Here is a 22,133-nt window from a genome sequence, read left to right as displayed (position 1 = left end):
GTCTTCTCATAAGGAGTAGGCTATGGGGTGATGCTGGGACAGGAGCACTCCCCAAGCCTCTAGTTGAGTCAGAGCATGACCAAAGGGAACATGAACCCACAACTCTTTAAATAAACAGTTCAGAGAGCCACAAGCCAGACCTGCCTTCTTCCCACCCTGCTAGCCAAAACATTTGGAACTGCCCAATTCACAAGACCATCTTCAAGAGGACAGAGGCAGTCCCCTCCCTAGCATGAAGCATACCTTGGTAAGTGTACTCTGCTGGGAGAGGAGACATCCACATTGCCTGGGGCAGAAGGGAATTGAGCCATGTGAAATTCCCCATGTTCGGCACTATCCTTTTGAGTGCTGAGCGTAGTGTATACAAAACACTGCTGTGCTGCCAAACACCCTGCCTTTCCCTTGCAAAAACGGACCCACGCTGTGTTCCTGGAAGAAAGCCAAGAGAAAGCCTAAATTGTGAAGCCCAAGGGATTCTCAGCCCCCAAGCAAGGTAGATTTGAGAGGCTATGTTGCCTGTTGCTTGCTCAGGCAGAGGAGCAGCCTCTTGGTTTTGGTGGCTGCCATTTTGAGGTAGAGCATGGCCCAGGAAGCATCACTATGAAAGGCAAAGGTCTGGAGTTTGCAGTGGCTGCCAGGAGTAGCATTGCTGCACTGCACAGCAAGACCTTTTCTAAGTCTGCTTCCCCCAGACCAAAATATCACTGTCACTACCATGCTAGCAGTCCACAAAGCAACAGCAGAGGCAGCTCCCCCAGGGTCCGAACCACTCCACAAAAAGTGCTGTACAGATCCAGGTCTGCCCACAGAGCAGGCATCACAGGAGAGCAGAGAGATCACTAGAAAGTTGCCAAGTGACTCTCTCCCCTCTCTAATCAACAAGACACAAACTGGCAGGATTAAGCCTGTATCAAAATTACTCCTGCTGTAACTTATTTTCTGGTAGCAAGGCTGACGTTTGTTTAACAGTAGCTGTTAAAGAACAATGAAAGAATACAGGGATAAGTAAGGGTGGATTTAGACAAGGCAAACCATTAAGTGTATATATTAAGACTTGAAAGTAACCAAGTGATTGACAGCTGTCAATGAAGACAGTTCTTACAGCAGAAGTGGAAGAGTTGAACAAATAGAACAGTAAATTGATAGAAGCAGAGTATTTGCCCATAGCATGACTGACACTGTGAACGATTATAGGCATGTAACAAGGAAGGAGTAAACAGGTTCCCATCCCCATGGCTCAGATGTTTTGTTGTTTAGCAGAGACCACCTGGTGCACATCAGAGAAGATTTCATCTTCTCACTGTGGACTTCCAGGCTTTAGAGGTTATACTATAGTTTGGGGCTTCTAACACAAAAACCCATGCAAAAGGCTTCCTAGCAGGAAATTCCTAGCTCCTTTATCTAGGAAGCCAAAATTAAGTCTTGCTAAGACACCTTTCCTACCCTCACCCCTTGGATTATCTCCCAAAACAAGAGGAACCGCAAAGGAGCCTGTGACGACAGAAAGGGAGAATCTGCCAGCAGCAGAGGGAAGCAGGGGTTGCTCTGTGCGTGCGTCACTTGCTGCAGCCTGTCTGGGGTGATGGTGCTGTCAGCAGGAAAGGGTTACCAGGAGAGGTGGGGCTGCAGAGCTTTTCACCTTTCACTTCCCTAGCTTTTACACAGCTAGGAACAGGCTACAAGTCCATTCCCATTTCTGAGTTTAGGATAGGTCTTCATAGACTTTTTTAACTCCAAGTCCTGTTTGGTTTTTTTTGTTTGTTTGTTTGGTTGGTTGGTTTTTGTTTGTTTGTTTTTTTTTTAGGAAGAAAGAAAGAAAAAGTAAAGCACACATCCTTTTGTCATAGACTTGCATTTCAAATACTCCAAACCTCTCTAATACCTTAGACTTTACACAATTTTTGTCTTATGGGGAAGACTGTTTCCCTGGAATCTATATCCCAATTTCTTTCCAAAAAAGAACAAAAGATAAGTTTTAACTTGGTGTTGATGCAATATTCACCCCACCCAGAACCAACTTTGAAAGCTCATGTAAAAAACATGAAGAGTAATTTTTACTTAGCTCTTGTTATGAACAATTCAGAGATAAGAAACAAGGCAAGACACGTCTCAGCTGCAAGTGTGAACATGATCTCAACACTGCAACATTTTCCTTGCCTGGCTAGAGATGGGTTGGCAGCATGAGGTATATGAAGGTAGGTTACAGGTGACAAGAATGTAAAAAGCCTATTATTAAACTAGGTGTAAGCAGTCTTGGAACTTCATTAGGGACAGAGAACTCAGCCCTGGACATTGCACCTGCTTGATTATTCACTATTAAACAAATGCTGTAAACTTAGCTTCAAGTTGGAAAGGATTCAGATGCAGCTCTTCCTGTCCTCTGACTGGGCAGCGGGTGGAAAACAGTGTGTGTCATGGACAAACTCCATGTGCTTTCCTCTTTCAGGAGAGAAGCAAAGTCTTCATCACAAGTTTTCACCAGGTGCAGAGGACAAGTCATTTGCTGTCCTCCAACTACAGTTCTAGAAGGGGAGTGAACAGCAGTGTGTTAAAGGTATGTTTGAGCACTGACCTATTTTTGTTCATCTGCCATGGGAGAGACATGTGGAAACATTGTGGTTTGATGGATTTGATTAAAAATATGCTAATGAATAAAGAAAATTAAGTGCATCCCTTGGGCTTCTGGCAAGCTGCCAAGACAGACACTGGGACCACCAACAGGGGATCCTTATGCTTCAGCTTTTGCAATCCTTCAGATTCCTGCTGTGAAGGATGGTGACCTGGCGGAAATGGGGCTTAAAGTTGAGTGGTTTGCATGTCCTGCCTCCACTCCTCTCCAAATGCCACAGTATTTTAAAATCTATGCCCCAGGTGCTAGAATCAGCATGCATAAGAATATCTTTGTTTTCATTGAAAAAAGTACTTCTGCCATCATTGTTGAAGAAAGTAAGCTTGCAAATGTGAAGCAAGGGTACTCAAAATGCTTGGAAACAAAAAGAATGTGAAAGAGAACTCCAAGTTCATTTTCTAAATCAAGTTCATTATTTCTAAATCAAATGCAGTTTTGGAGGCCTGACTTATGGTTTTTCAAGCTCCTGAGGCAAAGCTGCAAATGTGGCCTTTATTCCCACGCAGGAAAAGCTCTGCCTGCCCTCCTCCCTCCATACTGTTCAGGGAGGGAAAGAGGAAAAAAAAAGGCAAATCAAAACAACAAGCAGGCAGTGTTACCTCTGCTCCACAAGTGTTTACTGCACTACTGTCATCATTCAAATGGATTTACTCAAGGTATCACATAAGAAAGCTCTAACCTGGCTGCAGGAATAGGTGAATCACAAACTCTGCTGCTATTCTTCAGATAGGAAGCAGTTTTGATTAGCAAAGTCTGAATCGTTCAGTTCTCCTAGTGCTCATAATCCTTCCGTGAATAGTTGTTCTTCCCACAGTGTGATTCATTCTCTGTTGTCCTGCAGTTTTCAGAGCTGGAATGGGGCAGCCAACCATAGCTGGGGATGCGAGTGCCTGTCACCCAGTGGCCCTGCTCAGCACCTGATTGGAGCACAGTCACCAGGAGTGAAAGGAAAGAAGGGCTCATGTTTCATTAAGCTGCCTGAACCCAAGCAGAACCAGGAATATCTGAAACCTTTAAGCAGGCCTATACAGAAATGAAAACAGAGACCCCAGAGTGAAAGAGATTCTTCCACACCCATGACCAGGGCACTAACCAGAATATATTAAAACCAAACACCTAGTCCACCCTGCAGGCATTTTTTCAGAAACCTAGTAGGTTTTGGTTTTCATAGCACCAGCTTCCAAGCAGAAAACAGCTTTAACTTCTGGTTTCTGAAGCTTGTCACTCGTGGAAAGGATTCTTTTGTCAGGGAGGTCTGTGTCTGACTAGCACCATCTCTCTCATGTTCTCAGCAGCCTTTCTAAAACTGAAGAGCCAAACATTTAGGGGTAAACCTGCCAGATTTCTTGGGCAATATTGCCATGATGGTTTTCATTTAGAGGCAAGAAAGAATTTGGCTATTTTTTCATATAATTACTCCTTCCCCCAGTCCACAGTTGTTTTCCTTGTTTACAGGTATAGAATTGTAATGCCATCATTTTGTGGGGAGTAATCATGTTACAGAGCACTCTTAGAGACCACAGGTTGAAACACTCATCCAAACAGTAGGTTCAGTTTGTTGTATGTGTTTTCCTTTTTAAAACAAAAACAGAGCACTATTAAACAGTTGGGAGTAACTTTCCTTGTCTCTCCATGCTACATGTGTGCACAAGTTTGTCCTTGAATTCTGGTATTTGACCTATGAAGCCAACATGCATAAAACCTCCGATAACCTGAACACTAGACTTTAAAAACAAACTCTATAAACTCTGATTATATCAAAAACATGATTCTGCCTCAAAGCCAAGTAACAAAGCTCATTGAAGGGAACTTACCGTAAACTCTGGAGATTAATCAGCTTTGTCAGGAAGGCAAGTGCAGAGCACATGATCCCAGTCTCACCTCAACATTTTACTTCCAAACCTCTTTGGAGTTACAATGCTTAAGGGGCCATTTGCTGGTATATTCCCAGTAGATCCTATTCCCATAACAGACACTGAGTAGTTTGGGGGTGGGGAGGAAAGACTGAGGGCTGCGGGGGATGGGGGGGGTGGGGTGGGGGGGGGTAGGGGAGAAATCTCTGCCCCGCCCCCAAATTAAGCCTTTATGTTTCAAAGAAAGCCCAGCATCTTTAGTCACCCTTAGAAACAAAATGTTTTGTGAAGTACTCTACAGTCTCATAGAACAATAAGTATTCTTTCTGGCATGCAAATCAGTGCTCAGTGAGCAGAACAAACTTACACTTGCAATGCAAACTGGTTTAATGCCATAGAAAACGTAAATCCACCATCCTCATGAGAAACTGGGTGTTCTGCTGCACAGAAGAATGTTTAGGCAAGATTTAACATTAGCATTTGCATGCAAAAGGAAAATTTAAATTTAGAACAAGGTCTCATACTGCATTAGAGAATCACACAGCAGAGCAACAAAACCAGAATAATTTAGCTAGTGTGGATTTCTACATGTAAGTCAGGTGGCAGATAAATAGTAGTGACTTGTATGCTCGTCTGAGCATGTTCAACAGCCCTTCTCCGTGGTAGAGCTTCTAACTCCTAAATCCACAAGATGGAGCCAGCAGTTCTCAGGAAGAGCTGACTGTGCCATCCCAGGAACTGTCAGAGCACTTAGCTCCCAGAACTACACTAAAGTGTTCGAGTTAGGGCACAACACAGGCAAGCACGAAGGCAGAAGCCAAGCTATTTCGAGCAATCATTCTCCAGCTTCATCCTGCTGCATCTAAAGGCAAGCCTGTTCCTTACAAACATCCACAGAGTATCTGAAGAATAAGGTGCCATTCTGGGCTTTGAGTACAGCTATATAACACAGCTGAGCTCAGACCCCTCTCCTGTCTGACACTTCATGCTACCCTTTCTCTGCCACAGAATATTTTCAAAGTTACTTCACTGGAAAGGAGAGCTACATAAACCACCGTGGCAATCTGAAACACAGGGCAAACGCCAGACAAGGACCATGTAAATAAGATTATGTAAATTGCTGTACTCCTTGGCCAGAAGTCATCAGCTAGGGAATGTTCCACTTCCAACTTGTACAGCAGTGGCAGCAGAAACTGCACCCAAAGTTTACTGTGAATCCCATTTCTCTGCCACTGCAAATTAAGTGGCATTAGGTTGCAGTGAGTCTGTCCTGAGCTATTCTGCCTCAGAGACATCTCAGCTTCTCTGCTGCAGTTCATTCATCACAACCCTACATGGAGAATGGATCTGGCACACTCAGAAGACTAAGGACCAGTTTTCCCATACAGCGTTGCTTATTCTGTTATTTGAGCCACAAGACTGAAGGAAAGGGAAAGCAACTCCGTCATTTACACAGTTGATACAAGCTGTCTGATCTAATTAGATTGTGGAAAATTAATTGTGAATGAATCAAACTACTATGTCAGTTCAGTCCCAAAAACATGCATAACATTTCCAGAAAACCAATGATGAGGGTCTCAGTCACCTCCTCCTCCTCTCCCTTCCCACAGTCTGCAATACCATCTTGTACATATTTGATAGAAAGGTTCTATCAAATCAGTCTTCCAGACACTGAAAGTCAGTGGTTGGCTTGTTCAAGAATTTGGGGATTAGACGTGCTTTCAGAATGCTGTAAAAATCAATAACAAACAAATATGAAGCTCATTTTTTCTTTTTATTATCAATAGTAATACAAATCAGTTGTATTAGCATGATAATGAAAAGTGACCAGTTTTACAGACATTAAAAATGTTTGTGCAAGTTAGAGACGAAGCTCTGAAGCTATGTAAGGAAAAAAATAAGAATTTACATTGTATAGTATAGCATACATAGTTTAGAGGCAGTTTTATTAAGTCTTGCAATCACAATCACTTCCTCTACGCTAAACCTCTCACTTGGTGTTAGAGATAACACCTTCCCCTCCCAAGAGGAACACCTGCCATTTCCATGAAGTGTGGAGATTACAGTGAAAATCAAAGCTTTTTTTGTTCCTCTTCCCTCCTTCTCCCAACTATAAAGTCAACAGGAGGTGAACATTGCAACATATGCTTATAGCAATTAAGGAAAGCTTCTGTCTACATAAGCTCTGAGTTGAACTGATAAACAGTATCCTCTTTTTGAGCAAGAATTGATAGACCTGTTAGGCCCAAATACTGGGTTAATGCTTTGGAAAACTTTCAAAAAAGATCCGAGTGAGCTTTTAGTTAGACGCATTTCCCCCCTACACACCTCTTACTACATTCCAGATTGCAGCTTTGTACCTTAGACCTACAGTATTCTTAAGCATTATACTTCAGCCAGATAAGATTCAACTGGAACTTCAGATGGTTATAAACATGTTACTTAAGTTTAATGCCCAGTAAATGTATGCACACATCTTTCTCTTCATCAAGCCAAGTGTTCACCTAGAAATTGCAGCAAAGGTGTATTACTCTGTATAGAACACATGGCACACTCCATGCTGCATCTGCACTCCCACCTGGAGAGATGCTCCTCCAGAAAAAAGAAGAGTCAAGTCTGCCATTGCAATCCTGGAGTTTAATCTGCTTTTTTCATATAATGACTTAGCCCTTGTCTCAGACAGGGGGCTTGTCTCAGATGTTTGCTCTGCTCAAACAAGAAGGAAAACTGGAGCACTTGAATATCCACAGCTAAGCCACATATGGAAGATTGCACATAGCAGTAAACAGTTCCCTGACTTTATGTTAAACCATTATGCAAGAATAATACTTGAATGCTTAAGTGCAAGTGCATAGTCAAGTCTTGCATGACCTCCAGCTTCAAATATCCAGTTACTTGCCTACAGCCATGCTCCAGAATGATTTAAGAGCACAGTATACCAATGAAGAGAAGTCTTGGTCTTTAACTACCCAACATGCAAAAGGTTGCTAGAATCTTCAGTACAGCCTACAGTTGCCTCAGCTACACATCATGGCTAGCAGGCAGCCACACACCCCCCCTCTTGTCAAAGTCATCCTTATTTGAGGTACCTGATCTGCAGTTATTTATTTTGATTACAAGTGAAAGCTCCACTTACTCTGCTCACAGGAATCCCATTTTATCTCTGTGCCATTTTATATTCACTCCACTCAACCCACCTGATGCTGATGTCCATTGATGTCCAGTGAAGCACACCTGGAAGCCATTCAATGACCCTCAAGTCATATTGCCCCTATTTAGAAGGGCATACATTCAGGCACTTCCACTATAGGAGGTGGAAGCAACAGGATTCCAGACCAGGAGACCCTTCCTGGTACAAGTCAGAATGCTTGCTGCCCACTGTTACAAAGTAGGCAAGGTAGCTGCCTCATTTATCCTGTTTTCAGCTGTAACTGGAAAGTTAAACTGAAGTTTGTCACAAGTACAGAAAAGGAATACTGAAAAGATGTTTTACTTTGTCTCCAGGCCTGGTTTTTCTGGAGCAGGTGACAAGCACAGAACACTGAAAAGATGCAGCACCAAGCCACAAAGCAGCAAGCACCTTCTCCCAAGTCCATCTCAGTGGTGTAGCTTTATCAGTTGGAACAAAAAAAAAAAAGAAAAATAACCTGAGTGAAAACAGCACATGGACTTTAGGAACACCAGTGGGAGACTTGCTGTTCTGAGAAGAAATTCATCTGTCCTATCAAATACTTTCAGGTACTTTAAGACTAAAGAGATCAAAGGTCAAGGCATGCAAGTCTCTTGAGCCAATACAGCTGAACTGCTCATTGTGAGCTTTGCTGAGTTCATTATTCATACAGCAAGGACAGTTTATTCAGTTTTGCTAAGACACGTTTTGCAATCCGCCTCAGAGGGGCTTACCCAGATAAACTTGTAATACTAACTCAACTGTTGTTTATCCTTTGGGTTAATGAGGGACTTAACCTTTAAGTCTCAACTAAAACCAAACCTAAGTGAGTTGCCTTCCTCCAGAAGAAGACATTCATTTGCTGTATGCACAACATGCACTCAAAATGGACTTTTGTCCATGGAAGTTCAAGAGGAAACTTTGTTAAAGTGTTACAGCTCCCAGTTTCCTATGAGGTGCTTTGGCTTTAGACATCGGTGATACAGCTCAAGCACAAGTTCTGTAACCCAGCAGGTTTCCAGCTTTTGCTTCAGAACAGTATTGTCAAGTTGGCAATTAATTACACTGCTCAAAGAGAAGCATTTCCAGAATTGGTTAACCATTCTTTCTGCCCATACAAGATAACAGTAACAGAGAAGGAATTTAATTTGACGAGAATGAAGATTACAGCACCTTTTATTTAGTACAGTTTCCCCAATCCAATGAGTTGCCTGACAAGTTGAACTAGTTATGGAAGACAATGAGTTTGTGATAAGTCCCTGTGAAACCTCAGGCCAACAGACGTTCTGATATCTACCACATCTTACTTTTTTCAAAATTCAGAGATGGAATGCACAAAAGCAATCTAGTACATGTTAAAAAATATTTTTCAACCTCAAATTACAACACTAAGTACTGAACAGTATTCACTACTCCTTCATTTCAGGAAGAAACACCATTTGTTAATTTAGTGCTGCAGCATGCTTCATTGAACAACTTAGATTACTTCCACCAAGCAACTGTGTTTTGAGAATCCAGTTACAAGCAAGATACAGCCTCTACTTAAAGTCTCTACTCCTTCAAAGCAGAAGACAGCCACAATTCAGTGAGAGACACCGCAATCAGAAGACTTACTTTACATGGTGACAGAAGTGTTTTTTGGCAACTGCACTTAATTTAAACTGCATCAGAAAGCTCAGCTCAGTCAGCTGACAACAGGACCTACTAAGTACTGACTTTTCCATTTCTAGACTGTTTTTGATGAACAATATGTGACCACCATTGCATAACTGACAGCAAAACTCACCACGTGCTAGGTTGCTGTGCATCAAAAACACTACACATAAAATTAACAGTGAGTAATAGATGTGGCAGCTGTTTAACTTCATTTGCTTTTTGACACCATACAACTCACTAGCCAGCTAATCATTGAGAGGTAGCATGTATGCCTCACCTATTCCAAGACATGATTGTGTGATGGGACCCATCCTTACTCAACATTGTTATCTTCAGCAAGACAAGAGACAGATGTAGATGTTCTCACTTTCCAAAATTATCATCACAAGTGTTCCAATATAAACAAAACTGAATAAATCAACACTGATTTCCACTATTCCAGTACCAGGGAGGGGAAGGATGAGAGATGTAGAGCGTAATTGACTCTAGACACAATACATGAAAGAAACCAAGGACAGCATTTCAAGGAGATGGTGACATTATTCCTTTTGAAGAAAGGCTTACAGTCATTTTCTCACCCCATACCACTAATTTAAGGATGAGAAGACAGACTAGCAGGGAGTGCATATAGCCAGTATTTAAATATCAAGTTTTGCATTGCCTAAATAAGTCTGAATTGAGTCCATAGGCTTGATTCATGAATGCTGTATTGACTAAACAGAACACAGGAGAAAGTTTATTTTGAGTTGACTGTCAACTGTCAGTTGCTATTTCTTACATGGAGTGTGGGGAGGAAGTCAGCAGATTTCAGTGTAAGAAATACCAGTGACAACAGAAGATGGAGACTCAAACCCTTTACCAGGTGTCACATCTAGCCTTTCTGCAGTTTGCACCATCAAGGAGGGCAGCAACAGCGGGAAAGAGTGTTTGAACCTGAACAGCTGTGCTTGTTAAGGCCAGTAGAGGTTCAAGAGAAACACAGTCAGAGAAACATTAGAAGGAAGTTAATACAAAAGTACATTGTGTAACCAAGCAGGACTGTAGTTCTGAAACTGTTTCTAGTTTTGAAAGACACTGGGAAGAAGGAGCCCATTTCAGTTTAAGTAGGCAAAGGTTTTGTTGGATACCAGAAATGGTTTCAAAGTTCTGTTTTCACATTTTGAAGGTGTGATATGCAAAGCAAAAGATAAGGGAGTCAATACAGACTTCCTTTCATGAACCAGCCCTATATCCTTAGTGGTATATTATCCATGCCACCAGTAGATAGATATTTACAGTTCCCAAGCATCACAGTAAGCAACATCTTTCTTTAAAGCTTTTCTTGTTCTTGCCACTTTTCTTGCCATTCTTGTCTTTGTTTTCTGACATTTTCTTTGCTCTTATTTCTCTCATTAAATCAAAGAATACCTAGAAAGGAAAAATAAAGAAAGATTAAACAAGGTCAACCACCAGAAAACAGATAAAAACTACTGTATTCAACAGCAAATAAAGATCCAGCACCACACTGTACCCAATACACCTGAAATGAGTCTAGACACAGATCACAATGACAAACTCAACATCAGAATTATGTAGTATGTCAAGCAGGGGCAAAAAAGTTGCACAATCTTACCAGGCTATGAAGAAAATTCAATAGGCCTGTTTTAAGAGCTTTTTATGGAATACCATTCTTGCACAAAAGGAGCATTCACAGCTCATGAGAACATTTGTCTGTGCCTAGCAAAAATTTACAGGCAAATCACTCTTGTTAACTATGTAAAGCATTTAGTCCAGTCCCTTCCATATAGTTACACGTGCACTCTGCTTCATAGTATTCTACTTGGTTTATAATTACAAAGCCACAGCAGTAAAGTGACAGTGTCAGGCACAAAACATTTTCAGACTATGTTGGAAGAAAGATTCAGAGAAAGTCATGCTTTCTTTCCACGTTTCACTGTTGTTTTCTCCAAAATTCTAGCTGATTTCAGCCCTGTATGCCTGACATCTAGGTACATACCACTTGAGGTGCAACAGCTGTTTCACTGTAGAGTTATTGGGGAAAACTATTCTTAGGATTACAGAACAAAAGTTTAGTGTCACTCTATAGCATTAGGGTGCTTTGTTTTGGTTTTTTTTTTCGAATGGGGAACTTTCAAGTCTTTGGTACTTGGAAACAACACCATGCTACTGATCAGAAATAGATTAGTTTATCTTTCAAAACCCTCAAGTTTTTTTTATTCTGTCACTGTATCAATGCACAATCCTCACAAAGACCAATAACTTGTCTTACTATACACAAAACTGCTCATATAGAGGATAACCAGTATGTCACACCAGCTAGGTAGTGAAGACCTATTACAGCAAGCGCAGATCACCCTGCTAGTACACTGCAGACACACAGCTCCATTGCTGTTAATCCCAACTGAACAGAGAGTTTAAGTATAAAACAGGCTTGCCATTTGCTAGAAATATGAGATAGCTCACAGGCAAAAGCAAGTCTAAGTATTCATGTTTTACTACATCACTCAGTTTATGCAACTGACTGCGACTTTCTAGTAACATTCTGCAAGTCAAAATGGTTCTTTACCAAACTGAAATTTTGCCGTGCCCTTTATAACCAAAAGGTTTCAATTCAAGAGTTTCATATACATAGTTTTAACGAGAGAAGGAGTTCCTATTAGTAACTTATGCACCAACAGCATTTCCATTAGTGAACTAATATAGACTAGAGGAATAGGAAGCTGTTTAGGAGAATTTAAGAGTACAGCTAACTGTAAGAGTTTTTTATCCAAAGAGAAAACTGCTTACAATTTGTAATTTTTAAACAAATGCATATTAGCAAGACACCTTTGGAGTCCTTAGGGTGCACAACAGTAATTTCAGATTATCTTCTGTGGATGGGTTAAGTAAAAAGGCAACCTTTTCTTCAAGAAGCCCTCACTACATACAAAATCAAGGGGATGACTGAAACTTATTTTTTCCCCTATACTGGACAAATACTCTATAGCTGTAAGTCATCTGTCCTCTGGAATAGCCCACCACCACTGTTTATGCAAGAAACCAGCCACAGAACAATGGGAAAATATTAATCCTATATCAACAAGGACAAGTCAAAACAGGACAGGGACACAGCAAGAGTTCTCACAATTCAAAGTAGTCTTGGCAGAAAACAAGAATAAAGTCTTTAAGATTAACCACACTACATGCAGCTTTACAGGGAAGTGGGGACAATTTCTAAGTGTCCATAGCTTGTTATTTATTGGTGTTATAAATGGGACACAGCCTATAAACAAAATAACCATACTTCAGGGAATCCTCAGAACTGTTTACCCCCTGTATTATTGAAAAGCTATTGGTTCAGGTACAAAACAAGACAATAGCATTAACTTGTTCCAGATCTCAGGTTCCTCTAAGCTAGGTATTTGGTTAAGTGTACACATTCCAGTAAATTCATTGATTATTTTTTTTATAAACTAGGCTTTCAGAAGTCAAACTGTGGATTTCCTCTTGTCCCAGCAAGAATCAGATATTAAACCAGCAGCAATGATCTAATTGAGCAGATGTCATTTGTCTTACCTTATCTACATTCGCTCTAGTTTTGGCAGAGGTTTCTACGTACTGCACCCCCCATTCCTCTGCCTTACTTCTGGCCTCTTCTACAGGCACTTGTCTGCGCTCCTCCAAGTCAGATTTGTTTCCCACTACCAGTAAAGGAATTTTATCCTCTTCAGCCTTCACACGCAGGATCTGTTCCCTAATGCATCAGGTATTCAAAATAAAAATATCTGTGTCAGTAGTAGCAACAAAACTCCCACACTTACCAGGAGTGGCTCAAGCGGTCTGCACATTACTAGTGTCTACAATACAGCATTTCTCAACAGTTGGACACACATTTTAAAATTATTCCAAGGTTAACATACTAATGCTATGGGCTTTACACTACTGAAAGCCTAACACTTCCAGGAAGGCAGTTTTACCGTTTAGTTAGTGAGTAATCAGGCTCTAATAAAGAAGAACAGTGAGGCAGAAGAGCTATTGGCAACAGGAGTTCATATTTGAATGAGGAAAAGAGTATATAAGTGCCATGTTTGCCAAGTTCCACCTTGGCATCCAGTCACCATATTCAATTCACAGTCTGCATCACATCTCAGTATAGGTCTTGGCAACATTAAGTCTTTGCCAAGGCAATAGGTTGGGAACAGCCTAAGTAGCTGGCAGAGATCATTCCTAAAGCGGTACCTAAACTCTACACAGAGTGTTACTATGTAGTGCTGAAATAAAGTACTAGCAAACCTTCCTGCTTCAAAGACTCTAAGAAGATATTTGAACCATCAGCATTAATCTTGCTATCCTCTGTCATGCTAAGAGGACCTATCAGCATCCAGGAAAGGAGATAGAGTGATGTTGCATACCAGTCTAAGTCTGTGCTATTACTGGAGTAAAACATAGGTTGAGACCAGACTGACATGTGCTGCTGTCCATCTAGGACACTGGGAAACTCTACCAGTCTGCAGCTATCTTTAGATGGCTTCATTTTGTTATGAACAAGAGCCAAATTAGGCATGAGCATGGTGCTACACCCTCCAATCCTGCTGAGTTACCATACTGCTTCAGATGCCTGCATTTTCCATCCACAAAATAACAATGTATGGAGACTACATGAGACTCTAAAAGAGCGTTAACACTGGAGCAGACAATCTGGTATTGCATTCAACTGCACCTTCACAAATTTTCAGATTACAGAGGCACTGAAGGCAAGCACTGAATGCACTGCATCAGCAGGAGAGCTGAGGTTTAAAAACAAGACCATAGCTTGTTCAGTATTCAATTTTTTCATAGTTTTAGAATTGTGGAAGTTAAAGTATCAATAACAGCAATCTGCAGTTTGGCCTGTGATGCTGGTGACTCATACTATCCATTCCCCACTCCTTCCTGGGCCAAGGAGCCGGTTCTTGCATGTCAGCCCAGCTAAGTATTCTATTTAACTAATTTCACTATTTAGTTACTTCTGAACCATTGAAAAGTACGAGATTTGCATCTCAAAGCTTTTAAGTCCTTCTTGCTCATCTTTAGGACTAGTATTGCTTTTTATTGTTCTGTTGTGCTGGAATTTTGAACTAATATACAGTTAATCTAGTTACAGAAGTCTGACAAAAAACCCAAACTGCCAAGATAAACACTCCTACTCTTTTTCATCCTAAGCCCTAAATCTTGGGTTTAACCTTATATTTCACTTAGGCACATAAGCCAAAACCCAAGCTGGGTGCTTCCAAGTGTCTCGTTTTCTTTCTCTTCTTTTTAGTGTTATCTGACCTTTTCCTCCATCTTATGCTAGGAAGAGTCCTAGTATTCAGTTTTGCAGTCCTACAACAGTTCAACTCTTGGTTTCTTTCAGTGCACCAGTTAGGCAAAGCAGTTCTGCTCAGTTTGCTCTGTGTGCCCCATGACTGTCAGGCTTCTGAAGCTGAGCAAAGTCACAGAAGTATTATGTGACGAAGAAACACTATTTTTATACCTCTTAAAAGATTTTGTGGTCTTCCAGTGCTGTTAGAACAGTATAGTATGGTAAGAACCTGGACCAAAGTCCTGGAGTGCAGGGGGAGATTGTCATCACTTTATGAAAAACCTAGATTTAGGTATCTACCTTAGTTCCAGCACTTGCATTACCAATTAGTATCTGTTAACCTTGTAGCACTGAAGCAAAGGGAACATAGGGCAGACAGACAGAGAGCTTTTTTCTGGCGAACTAAGGTACTCTTAACACTTTCCCTGTGTTTTGGGAAGTTTTCCTACAAGTTATACAGCTGTCCTAGGTAATCTCCAGATTATCTTCTACAGTGAGGCAACAGGTATTATCAAATAACAGTTAGAACACTTGCCCTGAAAAACCTGGCTACATGAATTCTAAACCAGAACAATGATTTAAAACCTTTTTTTTACCCCACACTACACAAGTAGTTTCTGTGCTCAATCTGGTGTCGATTTTTACATTAGAACTGCTAATCCCAAGAACAAAAATGGAAATGCCTACTACTACCGTGCGTCTTTCTAGGAATACGTCTGCCTACAATAGCACATCTTGGCTGCCAACCCTTGTTTGGCACCAATCCATACCTGAGAGTGGAGGCTAATCCTTCCTTTCCTTAGAGCACCTGCTTCTAACAGTAAGCAATACAGTGTCTGAAACCTGGCCAAAAGACAGACTTAATTCCAGAAGTACTGCTCTAAGATAATTAAACTTCACATCCATGAAGACTGAAAATTGCCTTGAATATGCCTGTTTTAGGAGTCCAAGAATCTGTTACTTGCCTGAAGTTGCTGCTGGCATAATGTACTTATAAGATGTAGGCATGAAGACAACTAGAGCCAGAGGCTGAATACTGTGGTTTAGGTTACCAGTTACTGAGAGTCAAATGGTCAGGTGTCACTTCTATTGACCAAAAGGTAACAGACAAAGGATAAAGAGCTGTAGCTTTTAAGCAGAGTTGTCAGAGCAACACAGGAACCAGATATTTTCCCCTGCCTGGGAGAGAAACTACTTACCGAAACTCTGCTGTTGCTGTGAAGGATTCATGCTCTGTTATTGAAAAGACTAGAAGAAACCCTTCCCCGCTGCGGAAATAGTTATCTCTGATAGCTGCATAATCCTCTTGTCCTGCTGTGTCCAGAATGTCTATCTGAACTTCTTCACCATCCAGAACTACTTTCTTTCTGTAGCTGTCAGCCTTGGTAGGTTCATAGTCTTCTACAAACTGAGGGTGACAAGAAAAGGATTAGTGTTTAGAATTACTGTCAAACAGTCTCCATATTTGTCCATATCCCTTCTTTCACTTCAGTGACACAAATTCCCCAAAACCTTCTCATAATTCAGCCAGATACTACGTTCCACTACTTTTTTCTTTTTTTAGTTTTAATATAAAAAGCAAATTATTTAAGCACTTAATACATCAAAGAGCCTATTTGCCAAGTCAAGAGAGACTTGCTACACAAAACACTGTTCAGCAACTTTGGTACAATTAAGAACAGAGATGCAGTATAAGTTACCAGCAACCTGCTGGCATTATCTAGATCTCACACTTCAAGAAAATGCATCTGAATGTACTTCAGGTACAGCTATCTGAAGCTTTAAGAGGTGTAGATGAGAGCATCCAGCTGCTGAACATGAAAACCTGCTCCATAATTGCAGAAGGCACTTACTTTAGTCCACTCAACTGATCACTCTCACAAAGCCACTGCCAGTTCATCTTGTAGTTCTGTGCTGACAGCACACATCCAACATAGGCTCTTTGCCTCTCCACCTCCTTTCTCTTAGCCTCAGAGTACAAGAGGCTGTACCATGAGCCCAATTAAGCTGGTTGGCCTTCATTAATGACTACATCACCTGTTCAGATACTCACATGGCTATACTATATGTGAACACCTATAGATAAATGCTAACTTTTGGATTACAGGATCATGTATTATTTCACATACTAGTCTGGACTGTCTAATCTAGCTTCCTGTATACCAGTATGGTAGAATTCATGCTATAAACATGCCTACTTCATCACTCGGCTCAGAATGAGCTACAATGTTTACTTCTGATTTCAGCCTTAACTGACCTAAAAGTAACGGCAACAAAATTAAAGTTCAACTCCAACTGGTAACAGCTTCTGCACATGCAGACAAGAACCTGCACATTATGCATGGCTTCTGTAGACTGTTCCTTCATTAATAAGCAAAAATTTTGTCACCTTTAGCCAAAGATTTTCCCAGAGGGCACACTTCCTACATTCCTACCTTCTGCTCCTGCCAGTCAGGTCATCAAGTCTTTTGCTAATTACATTTAGTTCCCCTTTCCCACAAAAAAAAAATTAATAAACTGTATGAATTTGTGCTTTATTGAAGCTGAACCAGTTACTTACCTCATCATACATAAATTGAAGTGTGAGTGCAGATTTGCCCACACCTCCACTGCCAACCATGATTACTTTATGGAGGGCCAAGGAACTCTGGTTCTTGCTCTTGCTGGCAGCCATTGTCCTGCTTGCCACAGATCAAGTGCCAGGCAACCAACTAGATCTGCAGACAGAAGAAACACAGTCACCATCCATGACATTGGTGACATCATGGTAACATGCTGGTAAAGTGTCTCACCAGTGCTGAAAGACCAGATTAAAACCCTGCCCAGAAGTTTGAAGAATGGGCCACTTCAATGCACTAGCAAGCAAAACATGTCTTAAGTATGAGTAGGACAAGCTAGTAGAACAAAAACCTGCTATTTGTGACAACAGTACCATTAATTAAAGTGTCAAAAGTTTCTAACAAGCCATTCCTATTCATAAGCCCATCCTACAAGACTACTGTCTAGAGCAGTTTCCAAGGAAAATCCTACTTTCTCAAACAACATGAAATTAAGCGCTTTTTATTGTTCTTGTTTTAAGGTTTTACACCTTTCCAAAATATTTCTTTAATGTTGACACAGCTATACCTTAGATCTGCTTATAGGCAGAAATCTGGCTTTTGATCTCCTCCCTACGTAGGCTCAGAAAAAAGCAGAGATACACAGTAAATTGGCAGCAACAAGTTGCAGAAAGTCTTATGACATGGCATTAGCATTTATTTTACACTCTTCCTGCCTTTTGATGCTGCAAATCTAATTTGCTTTGGGGGAAAAAAAAAAAAATCCTGCTTTATTGCAAGAAAGTCCCAGTTCCTATCCTTCTCTTGATATTGCAAAGCCATGAAGGAGTCAGCTTCAATAAACAAGTCCTAGCTAATGAGCCTTTGTTTGTGAGTTACGAAAGCCTAGTAATTAAGTGCTGGAGACTTCTTAAAAATAATACTGCTTTTTCTGTTTGTTGGTTTTTTTAAGAGTAGCTGGACACAGTAGTTGTACCAGAAGCTCAAGCAGTAGCTGCCACACTGATTAGCACAGAGCAGCATCTCTAAGGACAGCACATTGAGGACAAAAGCAGAAGTAACCGATACAAAAAGATGTGACACTAGTCAGGATTTCCACACAGAAAAAAAACCCCAATATGCATATTTCAGACACACCATGGTATAATGGAAATGCTTATAAGATATAAGGGGTAGCAGCCCTTCTGTCCTCAGAGCACAACAAAGGACTCCAGTTGTTCATATCCTGGTGGAGTGTTGCAAGGAGACCAGCAGACTGTTCAGAAAGCACTGCTGTAACAAGTGACTATATCAGCCTTGATTTACAGCAGCACACTTTAATCCAGAAGCACAGAAGCAATGGGCCTACCAAGAGTCTCAATTTTGCCTGGACACATCTACTCCAGAAAGACACTGGAACTCCCACACCAACACTATCAAGTTCTACCATATGGAAATACAAGGCCTACAGTAGAAGTTACTGAGTACTTCATTGGAAAAAACTTCACAGCAACCAGCTGCCCTCAACAAAATTAACCAGAGACTAAGGGATCATCAGCTACAAACATGACTATTTAGCCTGGAAAGGGACCTTTGGATGCTGTTCAGTCCAAACTTTCCCCTTGAAGCAGTTTGCTTCAAGCAACCAAATTCATGTGCCCTGTGTTTTGAGCCTGACAATTGCATGGCTAGCCTGGACAACTTCCCCTGGGGTACACTGATGGCGATGATTTATTCCCCCCTTGTCATGACTTCATGTTCTGAAAAGCAACAAATCAAACTAAGTTCTCATTGACTACTGCATACAAGAACAAACATGCCAACAATCAAGAATTGCCCTCAGGACAGCATTTTCAAACATCTGAGCAGCAGTGTTTTTCCATGGAGAGCTTTTTACTCACACCTCTTTGCTACATACATTTAGTAGAGTAATGCAAATTAATCATCTTTAAAGGTTCATTCAGCAATAAACACTGGTAAGTGAAGACAGATATTTTCCCCTGGTAATCTTCTCTATTTTGTTATAAATCAGCTCCCTCATCCAGGACACTCCTTAGTACAGAAATGGGATGTGACAACTCCTACTTCTCCATAGGTTTCCCCCGTACCGTGCAAAAACACATTTGTTGGGGCCAGTGAATTCAGCCTTTGTACAGACATTCTAAATCAGAAGAAGATTGCAAGATTAGTTTTTAATTCTTAGTCACCAGAGAGGAAAAGAACAGAGCTCCTTGCCAGGGGAACGTGGAAAAACTGGGAGAAAACAACAGGCAGCATCTGAACTCCAGAAGCTGTTGCTGTAAGGTTTGCTTCGCCTATGGTCCACATGGTAAAGCAGAATTCAGCTTGCTTGCACATACACGCTCAGGGCATAAAAGCTAGAGATTGGCCACACAATGAGATAGTTTGGGGACTTTCTGTGTTCCCAAAATAACACAGCTTGCTCTTGGTAAGTTGTAGAGAACTCTGTTTCATCCTAGTTCAAGAGTAGTCTGTCCTGACTAGTAGAAAAGCTGTTTTCTGGAGAAGCCTAGTGACCCTTAGCTACTTTTCAGTGTAATTGTGACTGGTTTTAACCTGTGAGTGTTTCTTTAACAAGAACCCTATTATTGTTGTAACTGTTGCATTACCTAACACAAAGCTTTCAAGTTAAACATTTTTCTGTCATCACAAACTTAGGAATATATAATATACTAAGTCCACTGTGCTACGCAAGGGCAATAAAGAGACTATTTACTAACAGGCGAGAGAGAAGATAGCAAATTTCTCCCTCCTGTCAATACAAATACCACATCTTTATCTGGTCATAATAAAAGAATAGCTGCCTTTTAGGTAAAATACTGACAAACTTGATTCAGTACAAGATCATCACAGAGGTAAGTGAACAGAATATTTAAATGCTTCCTTCGCCACCCCGCCTCAACCGGCCAGTAGCAACTGCAAGGTCTGTCTTACAGTATTACTTGGTTTGTAATCAAAGTATACTATTAAACAAAACCCATCCAGTAGAATATAAATTTACAGTTCAATTGCATCTAAAGCTCTTAATGACCAAGGTACTTGATCTTCCCTGCAGAGCTGTTACAAGTGCCACTTGAATTTTTCAGAGCACCAGGACTGCATGAACCCTCTGAATGCAGGAGTACACTCACAACACAGCCCGATGTTGTACACACTCAGTGAGGTCCCAGAAGCTTCACACAAAGCGTCTCTTCTTTGGTGGCAGCAGAGGGAGCGTGGCCCCCTCCAGCCCCAGCACACCCAGGCAGTACAGAGGACAAGGCAAGGCTGGAGCAGTGTGACACAGGACTGATACAGGCAGTGTCAGTGCAGAAGTACCAGTGCTTGCAGAACAACAGGCTGAAAGCACATCGCTGGTTCAGAAAGGGGCACGGTGAGATTTTAATAGGAATAATCTAACAGAACAAGAGAAGGCATCGGAGCCAACTGTTTGTTTACTTGTATTTCCAACTCTGCAACCCAAGAAACAGTTTACACACCATGGTTCAAAGCTCACATCTAACAGTTCCCTGAGGTTAAAAAAAAATAATCTGTTAACACAAGTGGAAGCTCTTTCCTCAGCCATCTCTGAGTAAGGAAGGATGAGTTTTCTTCCTATTCTGCAGATTAAATATCCTTGAGGCAATCAAGACACTGACAATAACTCATCTGTTCACAGAAAAGCAAGTCTTGGGAAATCCAACCACCAAAAATGCAGCAGTGTCTAGAAAATCTGTGATCGCTGCAGCTGCTTTAAAACATTACTCAACTACCTTCAGTTTAAGGCAATGTAAATTTAAAGCAAAGAGTCTTAATACACCTGTTGAAGAGCTCACTCTGAATAAGTGTCCAGACAAGACACCTAATGCTGTGGTAAGTATCCCTCCTCTCCCACACTGCTTTTTAGTTCTTGTTTGGGTATGGTTTATTTCCAGCAGGATTTACCCTCCTCTGACAGGAAGCCAAGCAATCCAGTCCATGGCAGTAAGTCAATCTATTTAATTTCCATCTGTCATTTTACCCTCAAGTTTAATGACACCATGTTGAACTTCGTAAGCTAACTGTCATAAGCTCTAAAAAAAAAAAATCAGCAAAAAAAGGCCCTGACCTTCTGAAAGGCTGGGGTTTTTTTGGAGGAGGGGAAGGGAAGAGAGCAGAGGGTGGGCGGTTTCTTCTGGTTAGGGTTCATCCTGCTTTGAAATAAAGTGCTAGACAGACACCATGTCAGAGAATAAACTTTTTCAGGCAGTCTTTCATCTTTAAGAAATCAGAAGTAATTACCTGCTTCATCTGTTTTAGAAGATAAAGCCATTGACTTTATAACTCTACATTTATTTTATAATAGGTAACACAAAGCCCTATGCACAATAGGAGCTTTGTGATGCTAGTGAAAGATGCTCTTCAGACCAAGAAAGGAAGATTACACCAGCCAGAGGCCGCCCACATGAAGCAGACCAGGATCTACAAATCAAACCACAGGAGTTACTAATCAGCTGTTTTGATTTAGACTTCTGAAGATCTGTTCTTGGCCACAGGACTAATCAAACCATGCCATCTCCAATGTAAGATATCTAACCCTAAGCTCAGCAATTATTTCAGCCTTCCCTTGTCTTATCTGCTTAGATCATAACTTCTCCAGGTTAACTAAGGCCCCTTGCACAGTGTTGTGTCATTCTTGGCTGGTCCTCGAAACTGAGCACTTCAAGGCAATTGTTTATAAACATCTTAATAAACTCCTTTCAAACTGCTTTTTCTCCACCCTCTCCTCAACATAAACAGTTAAACTACTCAGAACACAGTTTACAAACAGGACTGGTTTACCTAACACCAAGACTCAAAGGCTATAACTGAATAACTCCACAGATTTCAAAACAGACCACGCTTTTGCTTCACGTGCATTAAGACTCCACAGTTATACATCACTTAAAGGAAAAAGCACTTGTCACTTCACAAGAAAGGAGCCCAT

At 41.0% G+C, this 22,133-nt stretch overlaps 1 protein-coding gene across 2 annotated transcripts in view; it reads right to left on the bottom strand.

Annotated features, from left to right (window-relative positions):
• Positions 1-6,237: 6,237 nt before the first annotated feature.
• RALB (RAS like proto-oncogene B) overlaps positions 6,238-22,133 on the bottom strand; it is a 50,647-nt gene continuing 34,751 nt past the window's right edge. For both annotated transcript variants that reach the window (XM_027636542.1, XM_027636541.1), the window contains 4 exons: positions 17,191-17,347; positions 15,830-16,038; positions 12,863-13,040; positions 6,238-10,714 (listed from right to left, as the gene is read on the bottom strand). In XM_027636542.1, coding sequence (XP_027492343.1) covers positions 10,595-10,714; positions 12,863-13,040; positions 15,830-16,038; positions 17,191-17,304 — 621 coding nt within the window. In that variant the 5' untranslated portion in view covers positions 17,305-17,347 and the 3' untranslated portion in view covers positions 6,238-10,594. The remainder of the gene's footprint in view (positions 10,715-12,862; positions 13,041-15,829; positions 16,039-17,190; positions 17,348-22,133) is intronic.

This window comes from Corapipo altera, unplaced genomic scaffold (assembly GCF_003945725.1).
Source record: "Corapipo altera isolate COAL_440 unplaced genomic scaffold, ASM394572v1 45, whole genome shotgun sequence".
In the NCBI taxonomy this organism is placed as follows: Eukaryota; Metazoa; Chordata; class Aves; order Passeriformes; family Pipridae; genus Corapipo; species Corapipo altera.
The sequence above is the reverse complement of the archived record's forward strand: the minus strand, read 5'-3'. Positions and strand labels throughout refer to the sequence as shown.